The sequence below is a fragment of the Laccaria bicolor genome, genomic scaffold (assembly GCF_000143565.1).
Source record: "Laccaria bicolor S238N-H82 LACBIscaffold_3 genomic scaffold, whole genome shotgun sequence".
Taxonomy (NCBI): domain Eukaryota; kingdom Fungi; phylum Basidiomycota; class Agaricomycetes; order Agaricales; family Hydnangiaceae; genus Laccaria; species Laccaria bicolor.
The window spans coordinates 2,010,070-2,036,807 of NW_001889874.1; the positions used below are offsets into that span (position 1 = coordinate 2,010,070).

The window sequence follows — 26,738 nt, forward strand, 5'->3', positions numbered from 1 at the left end:
GGGTTGTTACAGCGTTCTCATTCAAGAGGCGGCGACGGAGTGAAATAGTCAATAAGAAATGATAGACTATGCAAATTCCCAGGAGAAACATCTAGGACCCAAAAGGTCGAAATAACGGCGGTCGATAATTTACACAAGATCCTGAGGCGAGGATGGGTCTGGGAGAGTGAGATTTGAGGGAGGTGCGAGGCTGACGCCAGCAAAATAGCAGGCATCGTCCAACCTTTTGCGAAGGTTTTCGTAGCGACATCGTTGCTCTGATGCTGATTGAGTGTGAAATCTTCTGCGACGATAATAAAAGATATTACCAGGACAAGGCCACAACGCAGTCAAATAGTCGATTGCCGGGAGAAGTGCCTTGCAAACGTCCAGGGCAACTAACAGGGTATTGTCGCATTGCCACAACGATAATGCGCTGCCGAAGCTGTGAGCAACTTTCAGAACCAAAAACAAGAAGACTGCAAACCGGTAAATTTGTCCCATGAACCAGAAAACAAAGAATGGGCGGCGAGCGAGCAGATTGGCTGAGTTCCCAGTGATGGTACGGAGTCCAAGCATGAAGCGTCGGGCAACAGCCGCTTGATGTGTTACTGAGCGACTTCAGGGTCAGATAACGGACAGGGATGAGCTGGACCGGCGTACACCACTCTTTTGCTTTGTTCCGATGGAATAAACCGTTCATATTCCTGGGTTTCTATCATGAATTACTTTGGTTCCCAGAGAATGAGCAGACATACGCAGTAGCAAGTGGGATGAAGCGCCGGAATTCGTAAGATATACACATCCTTATGCTGAGTAGTTATCAGTAATGATAACAGCAAGTATTGACGAACATACTTGAAAATGTATTCTCGAGCTTGGAAGATAAAGGCTCGTTCGATCGTGCACGTATGCTTATTCAAAGCCAGCTCAAGAGCATCAGCCTCCAACCACGCCTTAACGCCAAAGTTAGCCTTTTCAGAGTCCGTCGCGCGCGTATCAAGACGCGTGTGAATGCATGCATGCCACAGCAAGAAACATCGGTCGTGCAACGCCCAAATCGTATCCTTTGAGGAGCATGAAAGAAAGGAAAATGGGGATCTGGCAACGGATTCTCCGGAAAACAGGAGAGCATACTGAAAAAAAAACCGGTAAAAACGATGTAACCATATGAAGTGGATAACCTACATTGGCTGGGTTGGAGATGAAGAGATCAAGACCTTTGGATCGATGAGCCATCGTATAAGATACATGACCAGCTGCCAAAATCGAAGAGCTCCAGCAGAGCCGCCGGCAAGACTCTTTGCGAATTTCACCTTCGCTCCAGCCTTCGTTCCAAGCTGGCGTGGCTCCCCACAAGGGGGCGTGCTCGCGGGACGTTGGCCAACACTCTCTGAGAGTCATAGAGTTGCATAAGCAGTCGTCTCCACCATGACTGCTATTGAGCGAGGTATGTTGAGCTGAGGAATTATCCCGTAAGATGCGAATGGGAGGTTGGTCGGAGAACCGTGCTGTACTCGGCAGAAACTTTTGTGATCTGACAGTGGGGACGGAACCAGGTGGAAACACCGACGTACTCGGATCATCCGCGTCGACCAGAGTCAATGACAGGCTACGTATTATAGAATCGAGCATTATCATGGCTGATTTTGACCGCTCAGACGAATGGCGGGGATGGGCACAAACTTCAAAAAGAGCCAATAACTGTCAAGATAGTCAATTTATCTCAAAGAGCCCCTTCAAAACTAAAAGCTCACCCACGCCGCCTGAGCCAGGGTCTCGTCGATCCACCCAGCGTTGAAGCTTGCTTCCAGGGCACTTTGCGCTTCATCACGAAAACGAAGCGCACGTTCCCTGCCGGGACTCCCCAGGCCTATCTCTGAGCTCTGCCAAAAGATTGACATCGCCAGTAAAGCAAGAACTAAACTTGGCTGAACCCATTCTCTTCGCGCAGGATCAAAAAAGTTTCCATAGAAACTTGGGATATGGAAGAACGAGAACCAATAATTCGACTCTCGGAAAATGAAACGCAAATCTGCGCTGACTGTCCGGGCTGCAGCATCTCGCTGAGAAGTTGTAAAGATTTGCGGATGAGAATAGTCGGGGGAGAGATACAAGGACAGAAGAGAATCCCACCAAATTTTGCGGGTAAAGGTAAGAGACGGCTCGCTAGCAATTTCACAAGCGTACGAGTTTGATCGCTCAGTCCCACTTTCATCGACTTCACTTCCACAGGTTGTGGATGCATTATATGAGGGAATCATTGTTGTGAGATCATATGCGTCACTATCTGGCGAGAGCTACATATTCGTTACATTAGTTGTGGAGGGAGCTCTCCGGGTGAAGACGTACAGATGCGGAGGACTTCCTACCGGAAGGGCCGCCAACTTCCATAATAAAAGGACAGTGAATGAGCCCATGGCAGCCGCACTCCGGAGAATAAGAACGCACAAGATTCGACATGGGGGATAACTCGGCAGTGGGTAGCTCGATCTTCGCTATAGAGGGGTGTATAGACAGGAGCTGCATTGGATTGGAATCGGGAGTCTGCCTATGCTCTATGTGTTGTTGAGGCGGGTTCTCTGCTATTGACATTTCACGGGTCCTGCGGCGACGACGCGTTGAAAGAATGTCACCATTGACTTCATTCCTCGCATCTCTCGCCATTCGCTGTCGAGCTCCAGGTGTCTTATCGGGCCCACGCCGCTTGGGAACTGGGTCGTAGTTGCATTCGCTGTTTGCGTTTGTGCGACGACTACAATTGTGACAAACAGGTTTTGCACCATCACACCGTATTTTACGTGTTCGACTGAAAAGGTACATCGTTAAACTTGTGGATAGATTCATGTATAGAAAATTTGCATACCACTGTAAACAGGCAACATAAACCCTTGCCCTTGGCTTCCCCTGCGTAGTGGGGGGTTGATCGGGTGCGAGTTCAATACGCGGTTTTTCACGCCTAGCCTTCTTCGGTCGAGGAGGATCGGGAGCGTGCTCCTGAACGGCAGTCGGCCAGAATTCTGAATCTCCCGAGTGATCTGAGTGGGCGGTCAACGCGGACTCTGGTTCGGCAAGAAAAGTCGCATGAGGCGAACCATGGCCATTAGTGTGGAATGTTGTAAATATCTCACCTCGGCTCAGCTGAGGCAGATTTGGAAGGACTGAGCGATGATCCTCCTCTGATTGGCTGCGGTAAGTGGCACTGGACGGGAGACGCAAGTCCGTAGGACTCGAATTACCCCGATGGTAAGGCTGATGGTATGGGGTCGGCGCAGAAAAGTCCTCTCTGCTATCGTAGGGAGCATGGGAATGACGCGAGGTTCCACAAATGTCGGAAGAGGAACCGGCAAAAAGATCATTACGTTCTGCGGCAAACGTGTGTGGAGAGGCGGGCGAAGTGATTTGGATGTGGTCTGTTGGGTGAGGGTAGTAATCTTGAGCACGGTAGGGAACGGAGGGGAAGGACTGGGAGTGGGAACGCGGACGCGAATTGAGGCTAAACATGGCGAGATGCGAAGATGGTTGAGAACAATGGCATGAACGATGTGGACGACGGCGGGCTTGACGGCGGGAGAGACGGCAGATGAAGAGAATATTCGAGTAACGAGGAAAGAGCTTGGAGACAACTTACTTATCATTCTAGTATTTTAAGTATTGCGATTCCAAGTGACCATACACACTCACGCCCCTGGTCACACACGTCACTTCCAGCAGTTGTTGGTGCCTGTTTGTTTCCCCTTAAGTCGTCCTCGACCTTCTTCCTTTCAACACCGTTATGTGTATGTACCCTTTCGTAGCCAACCTCTTCTCCATCGTCCTTCTCTTCCTCTTCTTTCCAGCCACACCCACTCCGTCTACATGCTCAACCAAAACCCATGTGGCGCTCACGTGGCCGGCGTGAAGACTCCTGTCACCCCCGGCGATTTCCTCGATCGACATGCTATTTTTATTTCTCTTAGGCTCTTTTCAATAATCTCAGCGAGGTTTCTCCTGGTTTCTCCACCGTCCGCTCAAACACGAATCTTTGAACATGATCGTCGCTACGCCGCTCGTCCCCTCTTCACGCGCACTTTTCGCACGCGTCATCACTTCCTCAAAATAATAAATCATCATCACAAATTGGCTGAAAGTCATCGCCTCCAACCCTTTCAAAACGCGCTCTATCGTGGCTGGCCAAAAAGACATCTCAATTTTCTCGCCGATGCTGTCGACCATCGCTGAGAGCCCGCTTTACAGCACGCCTTTGACAAGACACTTGGCGTTGCTTCTCCTTGCTCTTGGATATTATACTTTTCGTACTTGCGAATCGGATCAAGCGATGCTCGCTCCTTTGCTTTTCTATCGCTTTCTCTTTCGTCTTTGCGGAGACCCGTTCAGATCCGCGGACTTGTTATTCACTTAGAACGACGGCCGACCGCTTTGTTAATGTTCATTTCTGTCTTTCTCCCCGGTCCCCCGGCGCTTCTTGTTGCAGAAGTATCTTGCTGATATCTATCACCTAGGAATTTCCGAGTCGCGTTTCTCTTACCAAAACGGAACACTTTCACCTGACTTTCAGAAACATGCATAATCTACTATGCATCAGATGCCCAGATTTTTAGTGGATTGCCAAAGTAGTCTCCAGGCTACGACCGACTTCTTTTTCTAGCCAATGTGATGATTGTAAGTTTGGTAGCGAGTTGCGGCGTCCGAATTACCCGCCACTACTAATTCGCGGGTCCCGCAGTGTTCACAAAGCTGCGAATAAAGCAAGTTTTGTCACCCCACCTTGCTCGCTCCTTGCGACATGGAACTTAGACCCGGTACCTGGCAGTCAACATATTGTAAACGTATCAAGGGTCAAACTAAACGGCTATTAGATGTGCAACGACAGGCAACGACCTGAAACAGCATGAAACCGTTAACAGCGCCATCATTCTTCATAATTGCAAATTATAGCAAGCCGAAGATTCCCCACTTTTATATACGTTGTGTAGAAGTACTTACTCAACGGTCAATGAACAGAACTTTATGGACATTGGACGACGACGAAGAGTGTCAGGTTGACGAGTATTCTCCGAGTAAAACCACCGCACAACACTCTCATCGGAAAACCTAGAAGTTGTTACCAAGTCTTCACCCAAATAACTCACACGGATCGGCATTCTTTAAAGTGCGAGACGCATGGAGCCTTGATGGAGGTCGTCGTTCGGTTTCTCCCAAGTGGTGACCACTCCCCGTTTAAATTTTTTGTTTGAAAAACGCGTTTGACCCAAGTTTGACCTCATCCATAAAAAATGCCTACTCGTACTCGAGTAGTTAATGAGGTTTGAGCATAATTTCTTGACAATGACATCGGTATTGCTTGAGCAGGGGGAAAAGCGAGAGTAACATATAACTTGAAAGTTGGAGATAAAAAATGTCCCCCGGTCACCCAATCCCTGCCCTCATAATAGCACTTAATTCCTGTATTTTTGTACATAGCTTTTGAATACTTTCAATAGTCCCATTTTGAATTTTTACTGAGTCCATCTTCATGAATATACCATCAAGACCTTCTTGGTTCGAAGTTCTACCTCTACCTTATGTAAGTCGTGTTTGGCGTTGTTACAACCTGAAGGCGAACCTCTTCAACTTGTCCAATTCGAATAACTTTTGCTCCTCGTTTCACTCTCGAAAGATAGTAGGCCTGTTAAGCAAGATACTGAACAGTACCCGGTGCTGGTCCTCCAATACTGCGTACAAAATAACGCCATTGAAGCCCCCCTTCAAATGGTACGCCACTCACGCTCTCCACCACGTCGCCAGCGGGGTGACGATGAAGATCGAAATGTAAGAAGGGGTAGCGACTATCGCAGAGCTGAGAAGACTCGGGATGACGGTGGATACGAACGGAGGAGTAGAGAAACCGGCGAATCAAAATGGGGCAGAGACGATGAACGGCCAAGAAGAGAAGAGAGGCGGCCTGACCGTCGCGAGTATCACGAGGACGATCGAGAGAGAGAGAGGAATAGAGACAGGGAGAGGTATGATGATCGCGCACGGGAGGGAGATAGAGGGCACGACAGAGATTATGTCGCTCGTTCGTCCAATGGTCGCCGTCGGTCCGCATCACCCCCATCTCGAACTTCCAGACCACGCGATGCAGCATCTGGCTCGAAATCCCCGGGAGATGAACCTCCCATTGACATGGCGAAACCCAATTTTGCTCCCTCTGGACTGCTTGCGGCGGAAACTAATACTGTCAAAGCCGTGGATGGCACGAGCACTGTTCTGAAATACAACGAACCGCCCGAAGCCAGAAAGCCAGTGCTGGGGTGGAGACTTTACGTATTCAGAGGAAGCGAACAACTGGGTGTGTGTATTTTCCAAAATGCCCGCTTGCCGTTGTTCAATAATTTTCAATAGAATTACTGCACATTCACCGGCAAAGTGCATACCTCATTGGAAGGGACCGCTTGGTTGCAGATATTGCTATAGATCACCCATCGTGTTCGAAGCAGCATGCCGTGATACAATGTGCGTTGATCCGGGTCTCTAGAAGAAAACTGCTTATCCTTTTGTTAGATCGCTATGTCCGGGAGAAAGACGAGTTCGGCGATTCTAAAGGAATTGTCAAGTCAGTTGCTTTATTCCCCAATTACCTCTTTCTCTCATAAAAATTTAAGGCCTTTTGTCATTGACCTTGAATCAACCAATGGAACCCACGTCAATGACGAGGCTATTCCAGCAGCACGATACTATGAGCTCAAGGCTGGCGATGGTAAGTTTCACGATGTATGGATTATTCAATTCTGACTTTTGTAAAGTCATCAAGTTTGGACAATCGACGAGGGAATACGTCCTTCTTCATGATGAAGCCTCGTGATAGGCTCCGAGGGCAGATCTCAATCTTTCTTTGTGCGATTCGCGCCTGTCCCGTTCATTCTGGCATTCTACGATTACTTACGAGGACCCTTCAATTGTTCTCATGCCACGTCTCGATAGATCCATGTAATGGTACCTGAACGCTCGTCGGTTTCCTCCGACAGATGCACGATGAATCTGGGCGGGCGAGCCATTGTCTCATGTTATCTATAGGGGTTTTGCAGGGTTCTGTGCTTGCACTATAATCGGAAGGGATCCTTGATAACGCACGAGGTGCCGCCTCCCTCGTTAATATCACACTCTTCACAATCTAATCTGGCGACAAAGACACAAAGTAAGAAAATGACTGAAAATTCGAAAAGAAAAAGTAGAACAAAAGTGCTTTGAGAGATACGACAAAAGACCAAAGAGACAGATTGCCGTTGTGGTCATTTGAAGCGTTGTGAAGTGTCTCCAAGCGTTTTGCGTTTCCAAGTAAATTTGCTATGCAGGCTCTTTGTCTTCGGTTGTCACATTTCCAAATTGGGGAACACGACGTGATAATAACGCGGGGTGCCCTCGACGCGTCTTGCTCTGTCGATAACCTATATAATAAGACCTCCGCCATGGCCCTACTTCCATCCTCGCACATCTCTTTCCACAATGTTCCCCTACGCTCACCTCGACACCCCCTTCAGCGACACCCTTGGCTTCCCCGAAACACCCTCAGCGTACCTAGAGGACATGGACTCCATAGACTCCATTGACCCTTTCTCTCTTCATTACAAACTCGACCCTGTCGACGCATCTCCTCTCACCCTCTTCGGACCTTATGAATCTTCATCCAGCTCCAACTCGACCCGATCCACTACTACGCCAGACATTGACTACTGCAGTGATCAAGAATCCCATCCTGACGCCCCGTTCTGGCGCAAGCGTGAGGACACTCCATATCCCAACCGTTCGGGTACTCCGCTTTTGCCCAAACGTGAGGATACTCCAGCTGAGGACGAGTCGTGAATTTTTTTTCTCCCTTTCACCCGGGTTGTATATTAATTACCTTTGTACTAGGTCAAACGACATTGCACTCAGCTTTCCCACTGCTGATCGCAAGAGATCTTGGAAGTCGTTCTATGCTTCACTCAATCTTTCGCCGGAGTCTTTGGAAGCACACCTGGACTCTGCTGCTTCTTCTCCAGTCTTGACACCTTTGCGCCATCTCAGCGTCACTCGCGCTGCATCCCCGTCCGCTCACGATTCAGATCAAGATGCATACGGTGAGAGTGACGGCGACGACGACGACGAATACCTTCCGTTCGTCGAGACCAACCCCCGGAAACGCAGCCGTTCTTCCATCTCCGTCAGGCACAACGCGTCCCCGTCCCCATCCTCCCACCATAATCGCCGTTCTGTAAAGCGTGCTCGCGTGTCTCCTCCATCTCGCAACAAGCAAGCATCCTCCACCACATCTGTCGCTATTCGCGAAGCAGTTTCGGTCGCTTCATGCCATCAAATGAACTTCATCTGCCCAGAATGTGGTTGGAAGCAGACAAACAGGCGGATGCCCGATTTCAAGAGACACATGAAGACCCATACGCGCCCAACTGAAGACGACCAGTCCAAGGGTTGGTGGTGCAAGGGAGTTCTCCTCGAGAACGTTGATCAGTACAAAAAAATCCCCCGCGACGCTCTGCCATACATGTTTTTGGGTCAAGAGAGGATTGGGGGATGCATGCGCACCTTCAGTCGTCGCGACGCCTTGAAGCGGCACTTGGACAACGGCAATGTCCAATGCGTTGGCACGCCGTGCGCAGCAGGTCAAGAAGAGTAGATTTCCTTGGGCAAAAACAAAAAATTCGTTCGGTAAGCACCCTTCTTCTTTTGTTGCTTCGTCGTCATCATCTCACCAGCGCTTTCCAGAACTCGGTTACTTAACCATGTACCATAATATCTATTCCCTCCATTTGTATAGCTATACCTATTCCTGCCTCTGCAGAATATCTTACACCTATGTACTACCCCGCTGTATTAATCACACATACCAGTTTAATTTGAAGCAGTTTGGGCTGAACTCAGGCGCCCGAGGGGAATTAGAACAAATTATGTTTATTGTAAAGTGGGTATCACATTCGCTGCAACTACTTGTTTTTCAGCCGGCGCGACCGTATCCGTTTCCCGTTCTGCACACATGGTCCCCATCTGCGATATTGTATGAGAACGAAGAACACCATTATTTGAGTTGCTCACAAACCCTCTAATTGTTTTCTTTGGTTGAGGCTCATGCGCGAACTCTTCGATGGGAATACCAGTCCTAAATTTCTCCATGCACCATAAAATGTACCTAGTAAAAGCAAAGGGGTTCAGAAACGCGGCGGAAGAAACTATACATACAAGGAGAACGACGAACCTTCGATCCCGAACGGCAATACCAGCTTTACGCATGTCCGGACCAGTCATTCTCCATAGCTGATCCCAGCTCTCCACCGAAAGCTTAGTTTCGGAAGCACGGCCAATAGCTGTTAGGAAGTCGCTGGGGGTGGCAATAGAACCTGACGCGGATGGTATGGTGAGTCGTTGGCGAAGCAATGCTGGCGGAAGCATGGTACTACCCCCTACCGGCGGAATAGGCCTAGTGGCCGCAGCGCTGGCCAGAGAGCGCGACAGCCTTGGAATTGCTGAGCATAGATGGGAAGCAGACGTGCCAATAAAAGACATGACAGAAAATGAAGTGAATGCCAATGTCACATTTCCGTAGAGGCGTGACCTAGACGTCACGCGATATGTTACAACTAAAATACAGGTGCATTTTGCAGAAATAACCGTGATTCCTCCTTCTTCACCCAGCGAGCCACGGCGTTCGCAGCGCCTACAGCAGCACTCTTGGGTAATCGAGGAGACAACGCAATGTACAGTTCGAACGGCTGCGTGATCTAGGATCTACAACGTGAACAAGCAGATCGGACCACAGAATAGGATCTCCACATACCCAGCCCATAACGCTCTCCGTTTCCGTTCGTATGTATTGCAGTTTAAGCGGCCCTTCTTGCCCTGATCTCGCGTGAATAGCGTCATGCAGCGTCTGATAAAGTGTCACAAGTCTTCCCAAACATCAGTCGGGAGAGCAACTTGTTTTGGGCAACTGCGCGTACCTCCTTCTCTCCTGCGTGCTATCGTAAGGATCTTCAAATGAAGGCAATGTTACTTGCACCTGTGCCCGAGACTTGTAGACGAAGTGCCGAAGGCCAGGTATGCCCAACTCCGAAACGGAGTACTCTGTCTCTCGAGACTCGAAAGCGTTAACCAGCGCATGCAGAGTGCCTTCTTCTTTGAGCCTCTAAAATCGGTAAAAGTGAGGCCACAGGGGAGTTTCGGATTGACCTCACAGTGATCACAGTCTCACACCATCCCCTGATGACTTCAAAATCTCCCCCTCCCGTGATGCAGACTAGCGCCACGTCAGCTTCATTAAGTTCATTGGATCCACCTGGTGACTCTGCAGCATTCTCTAGATGTTCTGTGGGAGGTGCATTGTGAGTACTTTGTGCGCCAGTGTCGTCTTTTCGCAGAAACGCAATGAATGCGTTCACAAACCCACTCGGATTGAATTTGGGAAGACAGAAAGGAATCCAAGATGCCGAAGCAGGTGAGTTTAATATCGAAGGGGAGTGGAGCGTATTCAAAATGATGTGCAAGTCTAAGGTTGTGTAAGAAAGGTCAAAGAATACTGATTGATGGTTACCTGCGGGATGGATTGAATGCTTCCTCGGTCGTATCAAGGTCACTACCTTATCCTTTGCAATGAGGATAACGTAGAGAATATCCTGCGCATCGATTAGCAAGTGAGCAACAAGGTTGCGCACAAAGCTACCTTTATCTTGGAGTGTGGGACAAGAGTATCCGCGATGCGTTTCCGCAGATTCGGATCCAATTTGAGACAATGCAGTGATGCTGTGGTCATTGCCAAATCACCCTCAAGCCGGTCCAATAAAGAAGTCATGAAGGGTTCTGCCCCTGCAAAGACGTATTAGAAAGTAAAAGGAAGAAAAAACGAAGGTGAAGAAGTACCATTCAATAGTCGCCTCAAATCAAAGTTTGTCCTACGTTCAAAAATGCGACGAAGCTGCGTCGCCGTGACAATACTAAGAATCTGCAAGTGAAGATATTCTAAATGGGCTCTTGTCTTTCTTAACATTTGATATATCAGATAACGAGCTGCGAAAGCGAGGAAGGAAAAACATACGACAGACTCTGGTTCTCCCCATGAAGAAGCACAGACATAATAAAGAGGAGAACGAAGCAAAAATGTGATCCTCGTCCGTCCAGCGTTGATACAGCGCAATTTGTCGCCTTCGTCTAGGAAAACGGAGATCAAGGCTTGCATGACGCCAACGGTGGAGGCCATATTATCTTGGTCTGTACCTCCTGGTCGGCTAAGAGCAATGTTTAGCCTTGCCAATAACAACGACTGATTGAGATTAGAACCTAATGAAGACGGGTTTCCCGGCGTCAGTCAGGATGAAGTATTCCCGTGGCGGATATCTAGAAACTGTGACGGTTTGACAGATGATAAACGAATGGTTTGTACTATTCCTCACCTGCTTCGAATACCGTGTCATGAAGGTCTACAGAGATCTCTTTCTGACGAGCACGAGAAGCAATTATGTCTTGAATGGGTGAAAGATAAGACAAGGGATGGGTATAGTTTTGTACTCCTAACCTGATTGTAAGGCCTTGCTAGTTAATGTCCTCCTAAGCTGATCCCGTAGATGCTTCTTGGGCCCTTCTTCGCTCTGGTTTGCATCAAACTGAGCAAGGACGGTGGTATCTTCGCCGTCTGTTGGTTCGACATCAGCATCCATGTCCTGTATTAAGATTCCTTCGGTCATGTCTACGCTGATGACAGAGGACGCCGAGCTATCGAGAACATTGTTGCGAGCAAGTGAAGGGGGAGATAGGTCGGGGACATTGGGTTGAGAAGGACCAGGATTATGGCTGTGGATGTTGAGATTTGAGAGGGACGGTGAGGGCTTCAATGCAGGGGGGACAATTAGCCTGGATGGAGACGGTCTTGCAAGGGACGTTGTTCTTGACCGAGGAGTATGTAGCATTGCACGAGAGAGAATGATAGCGGCGTAGAGCCTGTAGCAAATACAGACAAATTCGTCTTTCTCAAATGGCCACCCTTTTCATTGCTGCCAAGGAGGTAATCAAAGGTGATGTAGGTATCATTCCCTGGCTTTCTTCCTTTTCCATTACCAGTGGCCCATCTAGCCTTGGTTTGACGATGGGAATATCATCCTTGTCACAGAAGAAAATCCTACCGCGTTCCGATTGCACCGCGGTGTTCTTGTAAGAACCTCTCGATGTCATCTAAATATCGTTCTAACCAATCTCGTCCCAATAGTCAAGACATTCCGAGATCTTTAGGGACATGTTTGGGATACCCCAAGGGCCACAAACACATCTTGAAGAGGAAACATTCCAAGGCTGTCAGGTCATTTACATGTACGATATCCCGGCCGAATTATCCACTTTTATCAATGCTCTCTACGATGGCCCGTGAGTCTTCGTTTCACGAAACCCCTCCCACTGTCGCTTGAATTTTTCTGTCACTAGAAATTTTGATACCCTTGATTTTTTCTATACCGCTGGAATATTACGCTTGGCGACTAAATACTTTGTTGGTCGCCTTCGCCTACAAGCGATTCAACACCTAGCTCAAACGTGGAGCTATACCCTGAAAGGACACGACGAGATGGTGCATACCGCCTTAGTCTCTCCATTAATCAACGACTTCACCTACCCATATGTTCACCCCCTTCATGTCCTGAATCTTGCAAGAGAAGTCAATGCTGGCATCTTGATCCCCTCTGCATTATACTTCCTCTCCCTGTATCCCCTCGCTGATATCCTGGCAGGCAACCACCCTAAACTACTTACGAATCGCCCCTCAAAGCCTTCATCGGTGTTGAGTCTTGACGACATCCCTCTGTACACTCTGATGTTTCAATATCGGATTCAGGTTATCCTGGACTTCGTTCGCCGATTTTGTGGCGACAAGGTTACCTCTCCCAAGTGCGGCAATGTATCTTCGTGTGGGCCCCGCTTTTCTCGGCTGGTCTCTCAGTTGAATAGATCGTGGTCAATGCGGACAGGCCCTTTGCACTATATGCTGCAAGCAATCCAACAAGTGTCTCACGACTTCACTATTTGCGATACCTGTCGAAAAGAATTCTCAGAGGACGCGTCTGTGTTGCGAGAGGAAGTTTGGTGTAAACTACCGACAATTATCTCTTCACCGGATTGGGCTGCGATGGAGATTGAGCTATCTTCTAATTGATTCACATGGTGGCATGACGCCTCCTTGTATTACTTTCCCCCATGTGTTTCCCCCGATAGAAGTTAAGATCCAAGAAAGTCCTGGAACGAGGGATGATCAAGCGCAGCAGGTTCACATGATGATACAAAAAGTCCAACGACAAGAAATTTAATGACTATAGCAACTTTCAAGATCTCTTGCCGTTTTGCAATATCCGTCTGTCGTTCACTTCCATGGATCAAAAATGACCTTTCCCACCTCACCCTTATCAAATGCGCGATAGCTATCGGCTGCTTCTGTAAAATCGACGACTCGGTCGATCAAGCTTGCCGGTTCCCCGATGCTTCCAAAAACATCTTGCCTTTTGACTAGAGAAACGTGAATGATAGGTAGATTTCGCAGGCTTTGCGACAAACCTAAAAGATCGAATGCTAATGGGAACATCGCACGAGCGGGGCACCTTCCGAAGTCCAATGAAACATTCTTGTTGTAGCACTGGCGACCAGTGAAAGGAAGCGGCGGTGGTCCGTGAACGCCCACGGATACCACTATTCCAAAGGCGCGGACAAGGTCGTAAGCAAGGGAGAGTGCACTTGTGTTTCCAACAACCTGTTTGTGCCAAGTTAGGAGACCTGCTTGTGGGAAGCTGGCACCGGGAAACAAACCTCAAGAACGGTCGTGCACCCAACACCGCCTGTCCAGTCTGCAACTTTTTCCTTAGCTTCTTCGATTGATAAAACTACAAACTCCCCAGTTTCTTCGCCAGCCTGGACAATCGTGGTGTACACAGCTTTCATCTTCTCTCGCCGTGCCTCGACGGGATCGATGGCGACAATTCGGAACGGGACTTGGCGTATTGTAAGAGCGTCGAGCATACTGATGGCGGCGCAAACGCCAACGGGACCCAAACCGATAATGGCGACGGTCAACACTTTGTCTTCTGCCTTCAAACCGACCTCGTTTCCAAGTCCTTCCAGAGGGGGAGAGAAACATAGTGGCCATGGCCGACCTGTTATTACTGGCGCGACCTTTGGGTGGTTAATCGCTTGCAGCGCAGCAAAGACGCCAGTGGGGAGAATGTCAGCTAGCATGAGCAGAGAACTGTCGGTGAGCTTAATCAAAGCCTTTTCCTTCTCGTCCTTGGACATGCTGCTGGACCATGTGGAGGGGTCGCTGAGATTGAAAAGAGTACCACCAGCCTTTGGTACGCGGACATATTGTGCTTGACCGCCCTCCAGGTTCGGTGATCCAAACAGGAGACCCTCGGGACATCTTCCTGTGTAGCCAAGTCGGCATACACTGTGATGTCGACGTGAAGCAGGGCTAAACTGATCTAGTCCTTTAACTTACCTGCATTCGCCACAATTGACAGTAAACGGTGATACAACCCTGTCTCCGACTTTCAGCTGAGCATATAAAGCGGGCCTTCCTTTGGCACTGTCGACACCGAAATTCGACCCAAGCGAGACAACTTCGCCTATGAACTCATGGCCACAAGTGTGTCTGTCATAATTTATGAGCCTCTTCGATTGACGCATTCGATTCCGTAACGCACACTTTGTCTACACCACCATGACCCCTGTAAATGTGTAGATCACTTCCTGTGGGTCAAGAATCAATCAATTGGATTGTGCTATCTCCGAGGGTTAGATATACCGCAAAGTGCAGCCAACTGTTCACAAGTATCATTTCGAGGCATACAAGTGAAAATGAAGGATAACTTACTGTGACTTTGACAATCGCATCGTCCGGGTGTTGAATTCTGTCTCAGCTATCAGTGACATTCTCATCTAGTTTGAATCGCGAGCGTACTGTGGGACAGGGATCGACTCGACTCTGATGTCATATGAGGGAGGATGCCAGCGAATGGCTTTCTGAAACGTTGGCTCTGCGCTGGACATAAGTAATGGTAAGTAGACAGAAGGGAGACCCGGGCCCCTGACTGATCCTCAAGATTGTGAATAAATCCAATAGACCGTGATCCCCATCTTGTCATAAGCCATCGTCACCGGTCAAACAACGAACAAGAGATGAAATACAATTCGGTATGCGTACAAAAAATTACAAAAGGGTATGAAAACGTCGAAAGCAATGAAGGACAACAGTCATGGCACGAAAGAGATGGAACTTCTATGCAGCTACCTTGAGAATAAACTGCTCTATCACCGCTTTACCTTTCTGTAGATTAGCCAGCGAAATGCGTTCGTTGGGTAGGTGAGCTTGATCCTGGAGAGTTCTCAGCAATCGCGTTTGCAGCAGATACGGACTTTAACGCCTACCGAACTCTGCCCCATAGGAAGATGCAAAGCGTGACACCCAAACTCCTTTTCGAGGTAAGGAACGGAAGGGATGGACTACAAAAGGAAGAGGTCAATTGAATAGCTAGAATGTGCAGAGAAGAGGAGCATCTCACTCCTCCTTCCCGAATTCGCAAGGGCTCGGATCCCCACTCCTCTTGAACGGCACTTTCGAGTGCCTTGAACCACGGATCGTCGAGACGTCCAAGCCACCAGTCGGCTGTGTGTTCGACATTAACCTTGAAAATTGGAATGAGCACCTTGGTGACGAAGAACTTCGCAATGCATACCCGTAGAGCATTTGTGGAATGGAGCTGGTCGAATGAAGCTGACAGGTAATCGCAAAGAGATTCAACAATCGTATCCAGATCTTGATCCGGCACTATGCGCAGCGAGACCTGTGCCTTCACAGTTCCGGGTATCACTGTTGCGTCTACAGAAAAAGTTGATACCAGTTCTCAGCAATGTGGTTAATTTGTCACTCACTCTTGGGTCCAGAAATCTCAATCGTGTGAACCGTTAACGAGGGCTCTCTCCAACGAGCGACAAAGGAAGATGCTTGTTTTTGCGTGACATCAGACAGTAACTTGTATAGTTGTTTCTCTTCCTCTGTTTCAGGTCGGACACGGTCATCTTCATCAAATGTCATGAAAATTCAATAAGAAACCTGAGAATGAGTGCGCTCACAAAATCCTGGTATCTGAACTTGACGATGGTTGTCTGTGAGCGTGGCTAACAACTTCACCCTTAAATTGACGAATCGATTCGAGTTCACTTTTCATGTTTTTTATATGGCTTACATGTCAATCATGGGCTCAGCAACGGCTCCTCCTTCGATGCCGGAGTGAAGGTCCGGTAGATTGCTTGTTATCTACCCAAAGACTTGTGAGATCTGGTGTATAGTTTGAGAAGGGATGCTCACCTCAAGAGCACAATGCACGACGCCTCTCAATCCGTACGTGATACACGGCCGGTCCTCTGCAATCCATGTCGAGTTACTGACAAGAGGGTTAGGTGTGAGAATCTGAGCGGATTCCTCCTTACCTGACCAAAATGGCATCAATATCCCCAATTAGATTCTGAAGCATGATCTTTTTAGTAGCTGATAAACTTGACTTCTGTGACATACCTTATGTTTTCGAACAGTTTCACCGAATCCAGAACTGCCACATTCCTCTTCGCCTTCAATCAAGAGAACCAGGTCGATTTCCAGTGCCCGCCGAGAAAGGAGGTCAGCAGCTGCACAGGCAACAGCCATAATGGGTCCTTTGTTGTCGGTGACCCCTCTTCCGTATAAATAGCCATTGAGACCCGAAACTGTAAACGGATCTGAATGCCATCCATCCAGAGGAGCGGAGATAACGTCGTAGTGGCTTAGAAATGCAATCAAGTTGAGCGACGACGTGGCATATTTATAGGGCGTAATTACCCATAAAACAGTACTCTTGTTTTTCGGTGTTCCCTGACTGAACCTTCAAAAGTACCCAGTACTATAGGGTTGTTCCCCTCGCCTGTTGGTAGCTATAAAAACGGTCAGCTCAATGAGACTAAAGAACAGGTGTCTACTGACAAGCGTAGAGTGGGCACCCAACTGGACCAAACACTTTTTAAGCCATATTGCTGCTTGCCTGCAATCCTCCTTGTGTGACGGGTCGCAGCTTACGCTGGGAATGGAAACAAATTTTGAGAGCGCATATGTTAGGGTATCTAAAATGGGGTTGCCATTTTAGCTGGATGACACAGGAAGGGCGCTCACAAACCTGATGCTAAGCCAGAGTCAGCACGAAAGGTTGTGCTCTCGTCCCGTGTAAGGGCAATTGAAGAAGCGCGTGCTCTGGGGGACGTCACATCCCACACCTAATAATCTTGGTTACGATGGATATGATATATATGAGCATGGCATATTTACCTTGATGTGGTCGTCATTGCCTCCCGTAATGAGACGGAAACCGCTGTTCTCCGCTTTACCTCTCTTAGTAATGGTAGACGAAAGGACAATGCCGTCATGTGCGTCCCAAGCTGCTGTGCAGTCAAACGATGCAGACCAACGCTGGGCCTGAATTCAGTGAGGGGTTCCAAACCAAACGTTGGTGTATGCACCTTCACCCATCCGTTGGCGGAGCATGTGTAAAGGTCCGAGTTCAACATTGACATCGATATAATGTCAATACCCTGTAACCTCTATGTTAGCAACTGAAAGAATTATTTACTGAATCGGACCTCCTGAACGATAATCGTCCTGACAAGCGTCTTAGTTTCAAGATCAAAAACCTTGACATGCCCATCTTGACAGCCTGCGTAGATTGTGTCGCCTTTCGCAACGAGTGCCAAAACCGCGCCCTGATTACAAGTGAATTCATGCACAAAAACAGGCCCTGCCACAGTACAATCCCACAACTACACTCAAGTGAGCAATCACTATGAAGTGATGAGGGGAAAATCAACCTTAACAGTTTCGTCGCCGCTCCCTGTGGCCAACTGCACATTTTCGCCAGCACCCAGTATTGTCATGCAATAAACATATCCGTAATGTGCGGAATCGATCACGTTAGACGCCTCTATGAAGACTTGTGCCTGCGAAGCAAGCGCATCTGAATAGCGATCCGAATCTGGGCTGCCGCGTCCAACAACGCCATTATTTGCGAAAATGTCAGCTGGCTTGCGCTCGTGTTGTGGGTAGCTATCAAAAAACTTGTGTGCCTTTCGGGCACCAGTCGGTATGGATGCACTGGAAACGGATGACGAAATGTCAGATATGGATGCGGACGACCCAACGCAAGAGATAGGATCGTGAAAGGTGTGCCATTGGAGAGAGGTATTCTGACACCCAATGAAAATTGTTTGCAGTATCGAAGACCATGCGAGAGAAAACAGATCCCCGGCACCCGTTTCTAAATAGGGCACGAGAACGTAAAGGGGATCAAGCGTGATGGTCGACCAAATCTGGACATCACGACAAGCTTTAGCACTCTTTAGCGTTAGAATGACATGATTGTGGGTACTCACTCTGATTGTGCTATCGCCTGGATGGAAATAAACGCGCGTCAAACAAAACAGACGCGGAAACGTACCTGACGAGCTGAACAGCCATTCCTTATCCCCCGCATACTCTAGCGCTAGCACGCTTCCAGTATGCCCTAGCAAGGTCTGTTTCAATTTGAAGGTATATTTATCCCAAACCTGCATATTGTCAGACACTTTCGGATGCATCCAATCTTGCAAACGTACAGAAATGTCCCGATTTTGACTGCCGGAGAATATGTAGGTGTCGTTCGTGGCTAGACTCAATACCGAGCTTCGTGTTTCGTACAGAGAATGCACGAGAAGAGGTCCAGAAGCACCCGACTGAAGATCTCGACTAAGAGAAGCTTGTCTCGCCATCAGCAAAGGAGAGAGGCGAGCTAATCGACTAGCATACGATGAGGTATGATATGGTTTTTAATTTGAGCCATATTCAGGGACAAGTGGCAGGAACCAAGTCACGTTGGGAGCTGGGGTGGAGCAGGGCGTTTGCAGGCGGTCAGCGGGCGTCTTGCATATATGAAGATATAAGAAGGATTTGTTGGTGGCAGTGGAGACAAGAGTCTTGTCAATGGACGTGCTGAACAGTTGTAATGGCGCAATTTGGACGGAGACGGGAGACATAATTTGTGAATATGTATTTGCCACTAATTATTCCTTCCATCACTCACTGTGCTTGCTCTCCGCTATGCCTGATGACCGTCCGAAGAAAAAGCGTAAACTTACCACCAATCAGCCACCGCGGAAAGGAAGGCCTACCAAGAAGGCAAGAACAGGTCTGGCGGAGGAGCCAACTGGTGTGCCATTCGTTCGATTACAAGTGTCCAAAGACTAATTTCTTTCAGCAACGCGTTCAACATCGTCTACTCCTCGTTTAAAGTCGCAATCAGGCGCTTCTCAGCCGAAACAACGGAACGACACCCCAGGTCCTTCCAGTCTGTCGTCGGTAGCACGTCCTCGTTCCAAGAAACGCAAAGCCAAGAGTCCAAGCCCCTCAACGGATGAGGATTCCGATAAGACCCCACCTTCTTCGATCATACCACTGCCCAAGGTGGCAAAACCAGGTCCTTCTCGAACACCTTCTAAGAGAAAGGCAATCGCAAAGCGTGTGTATTTCAATATGCTACTCAATGTATTCTTCGGTGGCCCTGCTAATCCAGCGAATTTCCGCCCTGGTAGTAAAGGACTCGCCCAAGAATCACAAAATTCCAGCAGCTTCACGCAGACCTTCCGCACTTTTTTTGGACTCATTTTCCATCTCGTCCGATTCAGACGATCCCATCCCGTCTTCGTCGAAAAGTCGCCCCAAGCCAACAAAGCAGCGTCCCGTCGCGGACCCGGACGACATTATTGATCTATGTTCTGATGATGACGAAATTCCCGTTTCTCCTAGTCGACCAGTGCGGATGCGAATGGAGGATAACGTTTTTGTTATCCTATCTACTGACGATGAAATGTCGTCGGCGCCAGCGCCCGCACATTGTCGACTAGATAAACACGATTCTCCTCGCGCACTGTCTCCCGTTTCGTCTGTCATTGGGGAAGTTCTACGATCACCATCGGAATATGATATGCGGACAACAGCTCCAGTGCAACCAGAGCCAGAGCAGATTGTTGATACACTAATGTCTCCTCCAAATCACTTTCAACCGGAGCTTTCCCCTCTCGTAACAGAACCTGTCTTTCCGCTCCAAGTGGTTTATGATCAAGCCCTTGCCGACAGTTGCACCAAGGTTTTGATCCCGGTCTTTCCTTGTTCAGTGCCACGACAAAGCTTCGATATCATTTATTCCGACACACCGTCCCACCCTCCAATCCATGCACCACTGTTTTTTGCCAACAGCATTTTCAGAAGCGCATCTGAATCCCTCTTCGTCGTGAACGATGAACCAGTTTCTCCCATTACACACCCACCCTCCAGTCATCCAGAGCCGAAGGAGGAAGAAGAGGGGATGACTTCCTCAGCATCACAGGTCCCCTTATCCCCTTACGAAAACAACCATGTCGCGTTAAATGAAGAAGAGTGTTCTCCCTCGCAAACTGCGGTCATTTACAAACAAGCCTATGTTGAGGGCTTACGTTTGAAAGAAATGTTAGCGGAACTCAGACGTGAGTCTATTCTTGCGTTTTGCTGCTAACATTGCTAATTTTTCGTTATTTTCAAGAACCTACCACACCACTTGCAGCACAAGAAAGCGGGGAGATGCCCGCATCCTACTCAGGACATGTCTCTCCAGTTCCACCACCACAGCCCACCGCGCCTTGTTCACCGGAAACCAATAACGCCTTCGCAACATCAGAAACACCAGTTTTTGATTCTGGTCTTTCACCCCTCACAGTCCACACACACTTGTCTGGTCACTACCTCAAGCCACCAGCAACCCATTTGCGATCTAACACTTCCCCCGATTCGAACACATCAAAAGACACCTCGGTCAGCAGTCTGGATACTTTGGAAGACTCGCCTGGACCGTCTACCCCAGTTTCAACTCTTGCATCGCAAAACATACCAATTGGCTGCTTCACCGACACGATTTTGGAGCTTGACCTCGATCTCGATCTTGATTTTGTTGGCAAAGGCGTTGAAGACGATGATGATGATGATTCCTTGTCTGGGCTCGAGCTCGTATATCCTGACGCTCCCCTTGTTGGCTGAATTGCATTTTAAATATATTTTACCCATCATTTACAGGACCATCACCTTTGCATGTATATACAAAATACTTCACTTGTGCAGAACCGAGCTCGCAATGTATATTTAGAGACCTTTTGTACATAACTACCCACCAGCGAAAAGTGAGCACACGCACTAGAGGTACCCTGCTCCACTTGGTGGTGGATTGAACCCAGGCTCCAGTAAACTCGGAATCTCGAGACCTGCAGCTTCCGCCAACAGGATTATTTTCTGTGCCTTGCTGGAGTTATCAGACATTTACTAATGTCCTGCTATACTTCGCATGCGTACCTGTTTGAGCATCGGCGCGTCAATCATTTCTCCTTCCAGTCCGACAGCGCCCTTTTCGGAAGCATGTGCCAAAGCCATGGATCGCAGGATTTTAGCGGCGCGCAGAATCTCTACGAACGACAGTTTCAGATAAAGAACGCCGATAGATTGAATAATGATGACCTTGGTGTGTTGGAACGAATGTGGCTTGGATTGTCTCCACTTGAGATGGGTGGATAGCTTGCTGATGCAGAAACGAAGATAAGAAGTCGGTATGGATAGAGGCCCAAAACCTTTGTACCTTCCCTGTAAAGCCCAAGTGTCTCCCGTCACGGCATTCATCCTTCAATGTCTCCAAATCCTTGTAATTCACACAAACCTAGAAAAGAGGGCTTACCGAAACGCCGCACAGAAACGATCAATGTGCTGACCATGTCAATAGCATCCAGCCCAAAAGCCTTGGCAGCGATAACAATCTGAGAGCGGGGATTGAGTAACTCTCGCCGAGAATGTGTGCGGATAATCGATGTATCGGCGCAGACTGGTCACTCCCGTAAGACATGGAAATGTGACAGATGCCAATCCTCACAGTCTTCTGCCGCAAACTGACAAGATCTCGTCAATGACTCTGCTTTTATGTTTACAAGAACGTACCAGCAATGCGCTTATTTCTCCTCCACACTGTGGACCATGCTTGGACTTCCATTTAGCAATATCTCCCAAATTCCACATCGCTCTGGCACTTTCTATGCTGGGAACGATGTTAAGTGGTTTGTCCCGATGGCAACCTAGCAAAGCTGATTGAACTGCATCAGAGGCGTAGTCCAAATCCTCCTTTGAATGTATTTTTGGAAGCACGAGGGTCGTGACAGACGGATTCGAGACCTACAAATGGGATGAGGTCAGATATTCGCCTGGGATCCAGTTCAAGCCATCACAATTTCACATATATCAGCATGGAAGAAGGGTGTGGTGACGTCGTTGACTCTAACGGCGATGTGATTGGGAGCAGGGTGCCGCTCCTTCTAGTCAGAGTAAGCACTCAGAGTCTATAATCGTATAGAAATTACGAACGCTTAGAAAATCTTTGAGCTTTGACCGAGCTCTGGTCTTGTCCGAAGGATCAGGGGGTACGCTGTCCTCCAAATCATATATGATGACGTCTGAATTGGTGGTGAGGGATTTCTCAAGCATACGTTCAGACGACGACGGAACATAGAGATAGGACCGCCGCAATGTGTTCAATTTTCGTGCTATGATTGGATGTATTGGTAGCCGACGTTTGAACGAACTCGTGGATCGAGCAGCCAACATTGTCGTCACTGGTTAGAAATATGCACAGCCACTCCGACACTCTTCTCTGACTCGCTATCGTCCGTCTACTCATGTCGTCATCCTTGGACAGATATGTTAGCGACAATACCCTTCGTGTAAGTCGACTTTTGTTAATGATATGTTTACCACTCACTCGCAACCTTAGTTCTTTGACTTGGCGGACAGGAGCATGATTGACTTCGTAGTAGCGTCAGGTTCGCTCACAGCTGCACACTATTTCAAAGAAAATGTCTAACACACGTCCCACAATATAGCATCGTCTTCTAAAACCCCTGACGCACTCTTCACCACCCTCAATGCCGCCGGTTTACCTGACACACCAGACGCTCACGAGTTCATTAACGAGGTTTTCCGACGGGCTCCTCGCAAACATAAACACAAGCACTCTGCGGCGGATAGCGCTCGAAAACAGGCCGAGAAAGATTCCAAGGCTCTTAGGTCGCAAAAGTTTGGGTTTTTACCCGAAGATGATGAGAACCAGGACGTTGCCCCCCTTCAGAAGGAGAAGCGGAGAGAGGAGAAGGGGAAAGGAAAGCGGGACAAACACATACGGAAGAGAGATTATGATGGGAAGGAATGGGAGAGCGACGAGGAAGAGCAGTCACGGAAGCGCTGGAAGGGGGAGGAAGAGAACACGGAACAACGGGATGACATGGACATTGAATTTCCGGAGGACGAGGATGCCCGGAAAGAACGGGAGCGATTAGAGGATTTGAAAGATCGGGACGCATTCGCGGAGCGTGTAAAAGATCGGGATAGGGAGAGGACGAAGAAAATCGTTGAGGATCGTTCGTCGAAGAATGCAGGAGCAGCTGCTGAGGCCGCACAGAGGCGTCAACTGGCGGACGATTCGGAAGCACGGGGCGTTGCTCTCCCGTCCTTACGGCTGCATTCGCGCCAAGAATACTTGACAAAACGAGAAATCCAACAGATTGAACTACTGAGGAAGGAGATAGCAGACGATGAAGCTCTCTTCAGCGGGATGAAAATCACTAAGCGCGAACGAAAAGAGTTGGAACGGAAGAAAGAGTTATTAAAGCTCGTCGAGGAAAGGCTCAAGATTAACGACAAGTACGAAGGATATCAACTTCCGGAGGACTACATAACAGAACAAGGGAAAATTGACAAGAAGAAGAAGGAGAACGCCCTGTACAAGCGTTATGAGGAGGCAAAGCCCAAAGACGACCAATTCGTCACGGATATCGACCAGTGGGAAGCTGCTCAAACGCAACATAGCACGTTCAAGACTGGTGCTATGGATAAAAAGGAGGTCCACGACGATTATGAGTATGTCTTTGACGAAAGTCAGACTATCCAGTTTGTGATGGAATCTTCGTTGCCGGGAGTCGGTATGACTGCTGCTGAAAAGTTGCTACAGTCTCAGATAGACGCCGCGGAGAAGAGAGGTATTTGCTTTCTATCTGTCGCTCTGCAAGCTCTCTGATGTTTCATCTTAGCCAAAACAATAGAGGAGACGCGAAAGTCGTTACCTATTTACACTTACAAGGAACAGCTCATCGAGGCTGTCAAGGAACACCAGGTTCTTATTGTCGTGGCCGAAACGGGCTCGGGAAAGACCACTCAACTTCCTCAGTATCTTCACGAGGCGGGTTTTACTGCAGGTGGTATGAAAGTCGGTTGTACTCAGCCCCGCCGAGTTGCCGCCATGTCAGTTGCCGCACGTGTGGCTGAAGAAATGGGAACAAAGGTCGGCTATGAAGTCGGTTATTCGATACGTTTCGAGGACTGCACGAGCGACAAGACCGTTTTGAAGTATATGACTGACGGAATGCTCTTGCGAGAATTCCTGACAGAACCAGACTTGGCAGGGTACTCTGCGCTAATTATCGATGAAGCCCATGAAAGGACACTCAGTACGGACATTCTTTTTGCCCTCGTTAAGGTTCGTGGTATCAGCTCTGACTTTGTATGTTTAGGTTATTGATTTACCGCCGTTCAGGATATCGCCCGATTTCGTCCAGAACTTCGACTACTGATTTCAAGTGCAACGATGGATGCTGAAAAGTTTAGCGAGTACTTTGACGGTGCTCCTACTTTCTATGGTAGGACAATCCGTCGCTGTCCATGATTTGGGACTTACTTTTCTTGTTTGATAAGTACCCGGTCGACAGTTTCCTGTCGATATCCATTACACACCGCAACCCGAGGCGAACTATCTTCATGCAGCCATCACCACGGTTTTCCAGATACATACCACCCAAGGCAAGGGCGATATTCTTGTTTTTCTCACAGTGAGTTTCTTCTCTTCCTATATCACACTTTGACGAACCTCCTTTTTCAGGGGCAAGAAGAGATCGAAGCTTGCCACGAAAACTTGCAAGAAACCTCCCGCGCTTTGGGCAATAAGATCAAAGAACTGATTATATGTCCTATCTATGCCAATTTGCCCAGTGATATGCAAGCCAAAATCTTTGAACCCACTCCAGAAGGCGCACGGAAGGTTGTTTTGGCAACTAACATTGCGGAGACATCGATCACCATCGATGGTGTCGTCTTTGTCATCGACCCAGGTTTTGTTAAGCAAAACTCTTACAATCCGAGGACCGGCATGTCGTCACTCATCGTTGTCCCTGTTCGTTTCTTCACTTTCTATCTAGGACTACAGCTAAAATAATATTTCGTTGCAGTGTTCCCGTGCATCGGCAAATCAAAGAGCTGGAAGAGCTGGGAGAGTAGGCCCAGGGAAAGCTTTCCGGTTGTACACTAAATGGGCATTCGCAAACGAACTAGAAGCAAACACAGTCCCCGAAATTCAGCGGACAAACCTAGGAATGGTCGTTCTCTTGCTGAAATCTTTGGGTATCAATGACTTGATTGGTTTCGAATTTCTCGACCCGCCACCAGGGGAAACTTTGATGCGAGCGCTAGAGCTGCTTTATGCCCTAGGCGCACTCAATGATCGGGGGGAATTGACGAAGCTCGGTCGCAGGATGGCCGAGTTTCCGGTGGATCCAATGTTGTCAAAAGCTATCATTTCAAGCGAGAAGTACTCTGTCACGGACGAGGTAGGCTTTCGGCACAGGCAAAGTGTTCTTTATGGACTAACAACTGTATCGTCAGGTTTTGACGATCATTTCGATGCTTTCAGAATCTGGTTCGCTTTTCTATCGACCGAAAGACAAGAAAATGCATGCCGATCAAGCGCGACAAAATTTCGTTAAAGCTGGTGGCGATCATTTCACGCTTTTGAATGTGTGGGAGCAGTGGGCGGAAACGAATTATTCTCAACAATTCTGTTACGAGCAATTCCTGCAGTTCAAGAGCCTGAGTCGAGCTCGAGATATCAGAGACCAACTCGCTGGCCTTTGTGAGCGCGTGGAGGTGGTTGTCAAATCAAATCCCAACTCGAACGACATTACCGCTGTACAAAAAGCTCTGACAGCTGGGTATTTTTATAATACGGTAAGCTTTTCGGCAATCATCACATCGCTGTTTTATCCTTACATGCAATTCATGTTCAGGCCCAACTACAAAAGAGCGGGGACTCATACCGCACGCTCAAAACCAATCACACGGTTTACATTCATCCGTCGTCAGGGTTGTTCCAGCATCAACCCCCAGTCAAAACAGTGCTGTATTACGAGCTTGTCATGACGACAAAGTCTTACATGCGGTAGGTTTCTACTTTCATTCGAATGATCTTCTATTAACCACACCTTTTCTTAGACAGGTTATGGAAATCAAACCCTCGTGGTTGCTTGAAGGTCAGTAATTTGCGGTTAGGCATGATGGACACTAACTGAAGAAACGACATTACAGTTGCACCCCATTACTTCAAACCTGCTGATCTTGAACAACTTGCATCTGGTGATAAAAAGATGCCCAAGGCGATTGGCGCCTCCAGCGCAACGGCGACGCCTTCATAGGATGCGGAAGTGGTGGTCGTTGGACTTTTTTGCACACTTGTATCATTATACCTGTCACTTAAGAAATCCATTTGGAGTGACGTCACTTCGGTTCAGAACAATTGTTCAGTTACTGGTGGGGGCCAGGTTTC

The 26,738-nt window shown here is 48.3% G+C and overlaps 10 protein-coding genes across 10 annotated transcripts; 4 read left to right on the plus strand and 6 right to left on the minus strand.

The window, feature by feature from the left end:
* Positions 1–129: 129 nt before the first annotated feature.
* Positions 130–3,483, minus strand: LACBIDRAFT_309008 (uncharacterized protein; the record flags this gene model as incomplete). The annotated part of the gene is made up of 9 exons (XM_001876185.1): positions 130–415; positions 467–590; positions 643–686; positions 738–791; positions 838–1,115; positions 1,168–1,683; positions 1,737–2,279; positions 2,332–2,788; positions 2,846–3,483. 9 exons carry the CDS (start codon positions 3,481–3,483, stop codon positions 130–132), a joined length of 2,940 nt encoding a protein of 979 aa, XP_001876220.1.
* Positions 3,484–5,730: 2,247 nt separating this feature from the next.
* On the plus strand, positions 5,731–6,826 carry LACBIDRAFT_245278 (uncharacterized protein; the record flags this gene model as incomplete). Its single annotated transcript, XM_001875760.1, has 5 exons — positions 5,731–6,313; positions 6,367–6,477; positions 6,526–6,577; positions 6,627–6,721; positions 6,768–6,826. 5 exons carry the CDS (start codon positions 5,731–5,733, stop codon positions 6,824–6,826), a joined length of 900 nt encoding a protein of 299 aa, XP_001875795.1.
* Positions 6,827–7,467: 641 nt separating this feature from the next.
* On the plus strand, positions 7,468–8,859 carry LACBIDRAFT_292522 (uncharacterized protein; the record flags this gene model as incomplete). Its single annotated transcript, XM_001875761.1, has 3 exons — positions 7,468–7,820; positions 7,876–8,667; positions 8,725–8,859. 2 exons carry the CDS (start codon positions 7,468–7,470, stop codon positions 8,633–8,635), a joined length of 1,113 nt encoding a protein of 370 aa, XP_001875796.1. The 3' UTR covers positions 8,636–8,667; positions 8,725–8,859.
* An 83-nt stretch (positions 8,860–8,942) lies between these two features.
* On the minus strand, positions 8,943–9,519 carry LACBIDRAFT_309011 (uncharacterized protein; the record flags this gene model as incomplete). The annotated part of the gene is made up of 2 exons (XM_001876186.1): positions 8,943–9,003; positions 9,056–9,519. 2 exons carry the CDS (start codon positions 9,517–9,519, stop codon positions 8,943–8,945), a joined length of 525 nt encoding a protein of 174 aa, XP_001876221.1.
* A 74-nt stretch (positions 9,520–9,593) lies between these two features.
* LACBIDRAFT_245305 (uncharacterized protein) lies at positions 9,594–11,420 on the minus strand (the record flags this gene model as incomplete). Its single annotated transcript, XM_001876187.1, has 10 exons — positions 9,594–9,734; positions 9,791–9,902; positions 9,954–10,138; positions 10,188–10,249; positions 10,343–10,498; positions 10,544–10,625; positions 10,673–10,815; positions 10,870–10,984; positions 11,045–11,234; positions 11,287–11,420. 10 exons carry the CDS (start codon positions 11,418–11,420, stop codon positions 9,594–9,596), a joined length of 1,320 nt encoding a protein of 439 aa, XP_001876222.1.
* Positions 11,421–11,977: 557 nt separating this feature from the next.
* On the plus strand, positions 11,978–13,144 carry LACBIDRAFT_292523 (uncharacterized protein; the record flags this gene model as incomplete). The annotated part of the gene is made up of 4 exons (XM_001875762.1): positions 11,978–12,022; positions 12,076–12,153; positions 12,209–12,363; positions 12,421–13,144. 4 exons carry the CDS (start codon positions 11,978–11,980, stop codon positions 13,142–13,144), a joined length of 1,002 nt encoding a protein of 333 aa, XP_001875797.1.
* Positions 13,145–13,348: 204 nt separating this feature from the next.
* On the minus strand, positions 13,349–15,024 carry LACBIDRAFT_244943 (uncharacterized protein; the record flags this gene model as incomplete). Its single annotated transcript, XM_001876188.1, is given in 10 exon segments — positions 13,349–13,466; positions 13,536–13,732; positions 13,789–14,060; positions 14,115–14,422; positions 14,474–14,552; positions 14,571–14,626; positions 14,679–14,724; positions 14,780–14,795; positions 14,849–14,885; positions 14,936–15,024. 10 exon segments carry the CDS (start codon positions 15,022–15,024, stop codon positions 13,349–13,351), a joined length of 1,218 nt encoding a protein of 405 aa, XP_001876223.1.
* Positions 15,025–15,144: 120 nt separating this feature from the next.
* On the minus strand, positions 15,145–18,801 carry LACBIDRAFT_188163 (uncharacterized protein; the record flags this gene model as incomplete). Its single annotated transcript, XM_001876189.1, has 20 exons — positions 15,145–15,349; positions 15,403–15,477; positions 15,537–15,659; positions 15,711–15,853; positions 15,907–16,053; positions 16,108–16,166; positions 16,221–16,291; positions 16,343–16,418; positions 16,465–16,499; positions 16,550–16,793; positions 16,850–16,941; positions 16,991–17,127; positions 17,205–17,277; positions 17,330–17,476; positions 17,527–17,592; positions 17,641–17,817; positions 17,866–18,111; positions 18,196–18,380; positions 18,492–18,600; positions 18,649–18,801. The coding sequence occupies 20 exons, from the start codon at positions 18,799–18,801 to the stop codon at positions 15,254–15,256; spliced, it is 2,454 nt and encodes an 817-aa protein (XP_001876224.1). The 3' UTR covers positions 15,145–15,253.
* Positions 18,802–19,129: 328 nt separating this feature from the next.
* On the plus strand, positions 19,130–21,211 carry LACBIDRAFT_292525 (uncharacterized protein; the record flags this gene model as incomplete). The annotated part of the gene is made up of 4 exons (XM_001875763.1): positions 19,130–19,238; positions 19,287–19,547; positions 19,621–20,550; positions 20,607–21,211. 4 exons carry the CDS (start codon positions 19,130–19,132, stop codon positions 21,095–21,097), a joined length of 1,791 nt encoding a protein of 596 aa, XP_001875798.1. The 3' UTR covers positions 21,098–21,211.
* Positions 21,212–21,250: 39 nt separating this feature from the next.
* Positions 21,251–22,699, minus strand: LACBIDRAFT_245635 (uncharacterized protein; the record flags this gene model as incomplete). The annotated part of the gene is given in 10 exon segments (XM_001876190.1): positions 21,251–21,352; positions 21,407–21,516; positions 21,569–21,629; positions 21,687–21,764; positions 21,817–21,926; positions 21,975–21,990; positions 22,040–22,056; positions 22,075–22,270; positions 22,324–22,410; positions 22,460–22,699. 10 exon segments carry the CDS (start codon positions 22,697–22,699, stop codon positions 21,251–21,253), a joined length of 1,017 nt encoding a protein of 338 aa, XP_001876225.1.
* Positions 22,700–26,738: the final 4,039 nt, after the last annotated feature.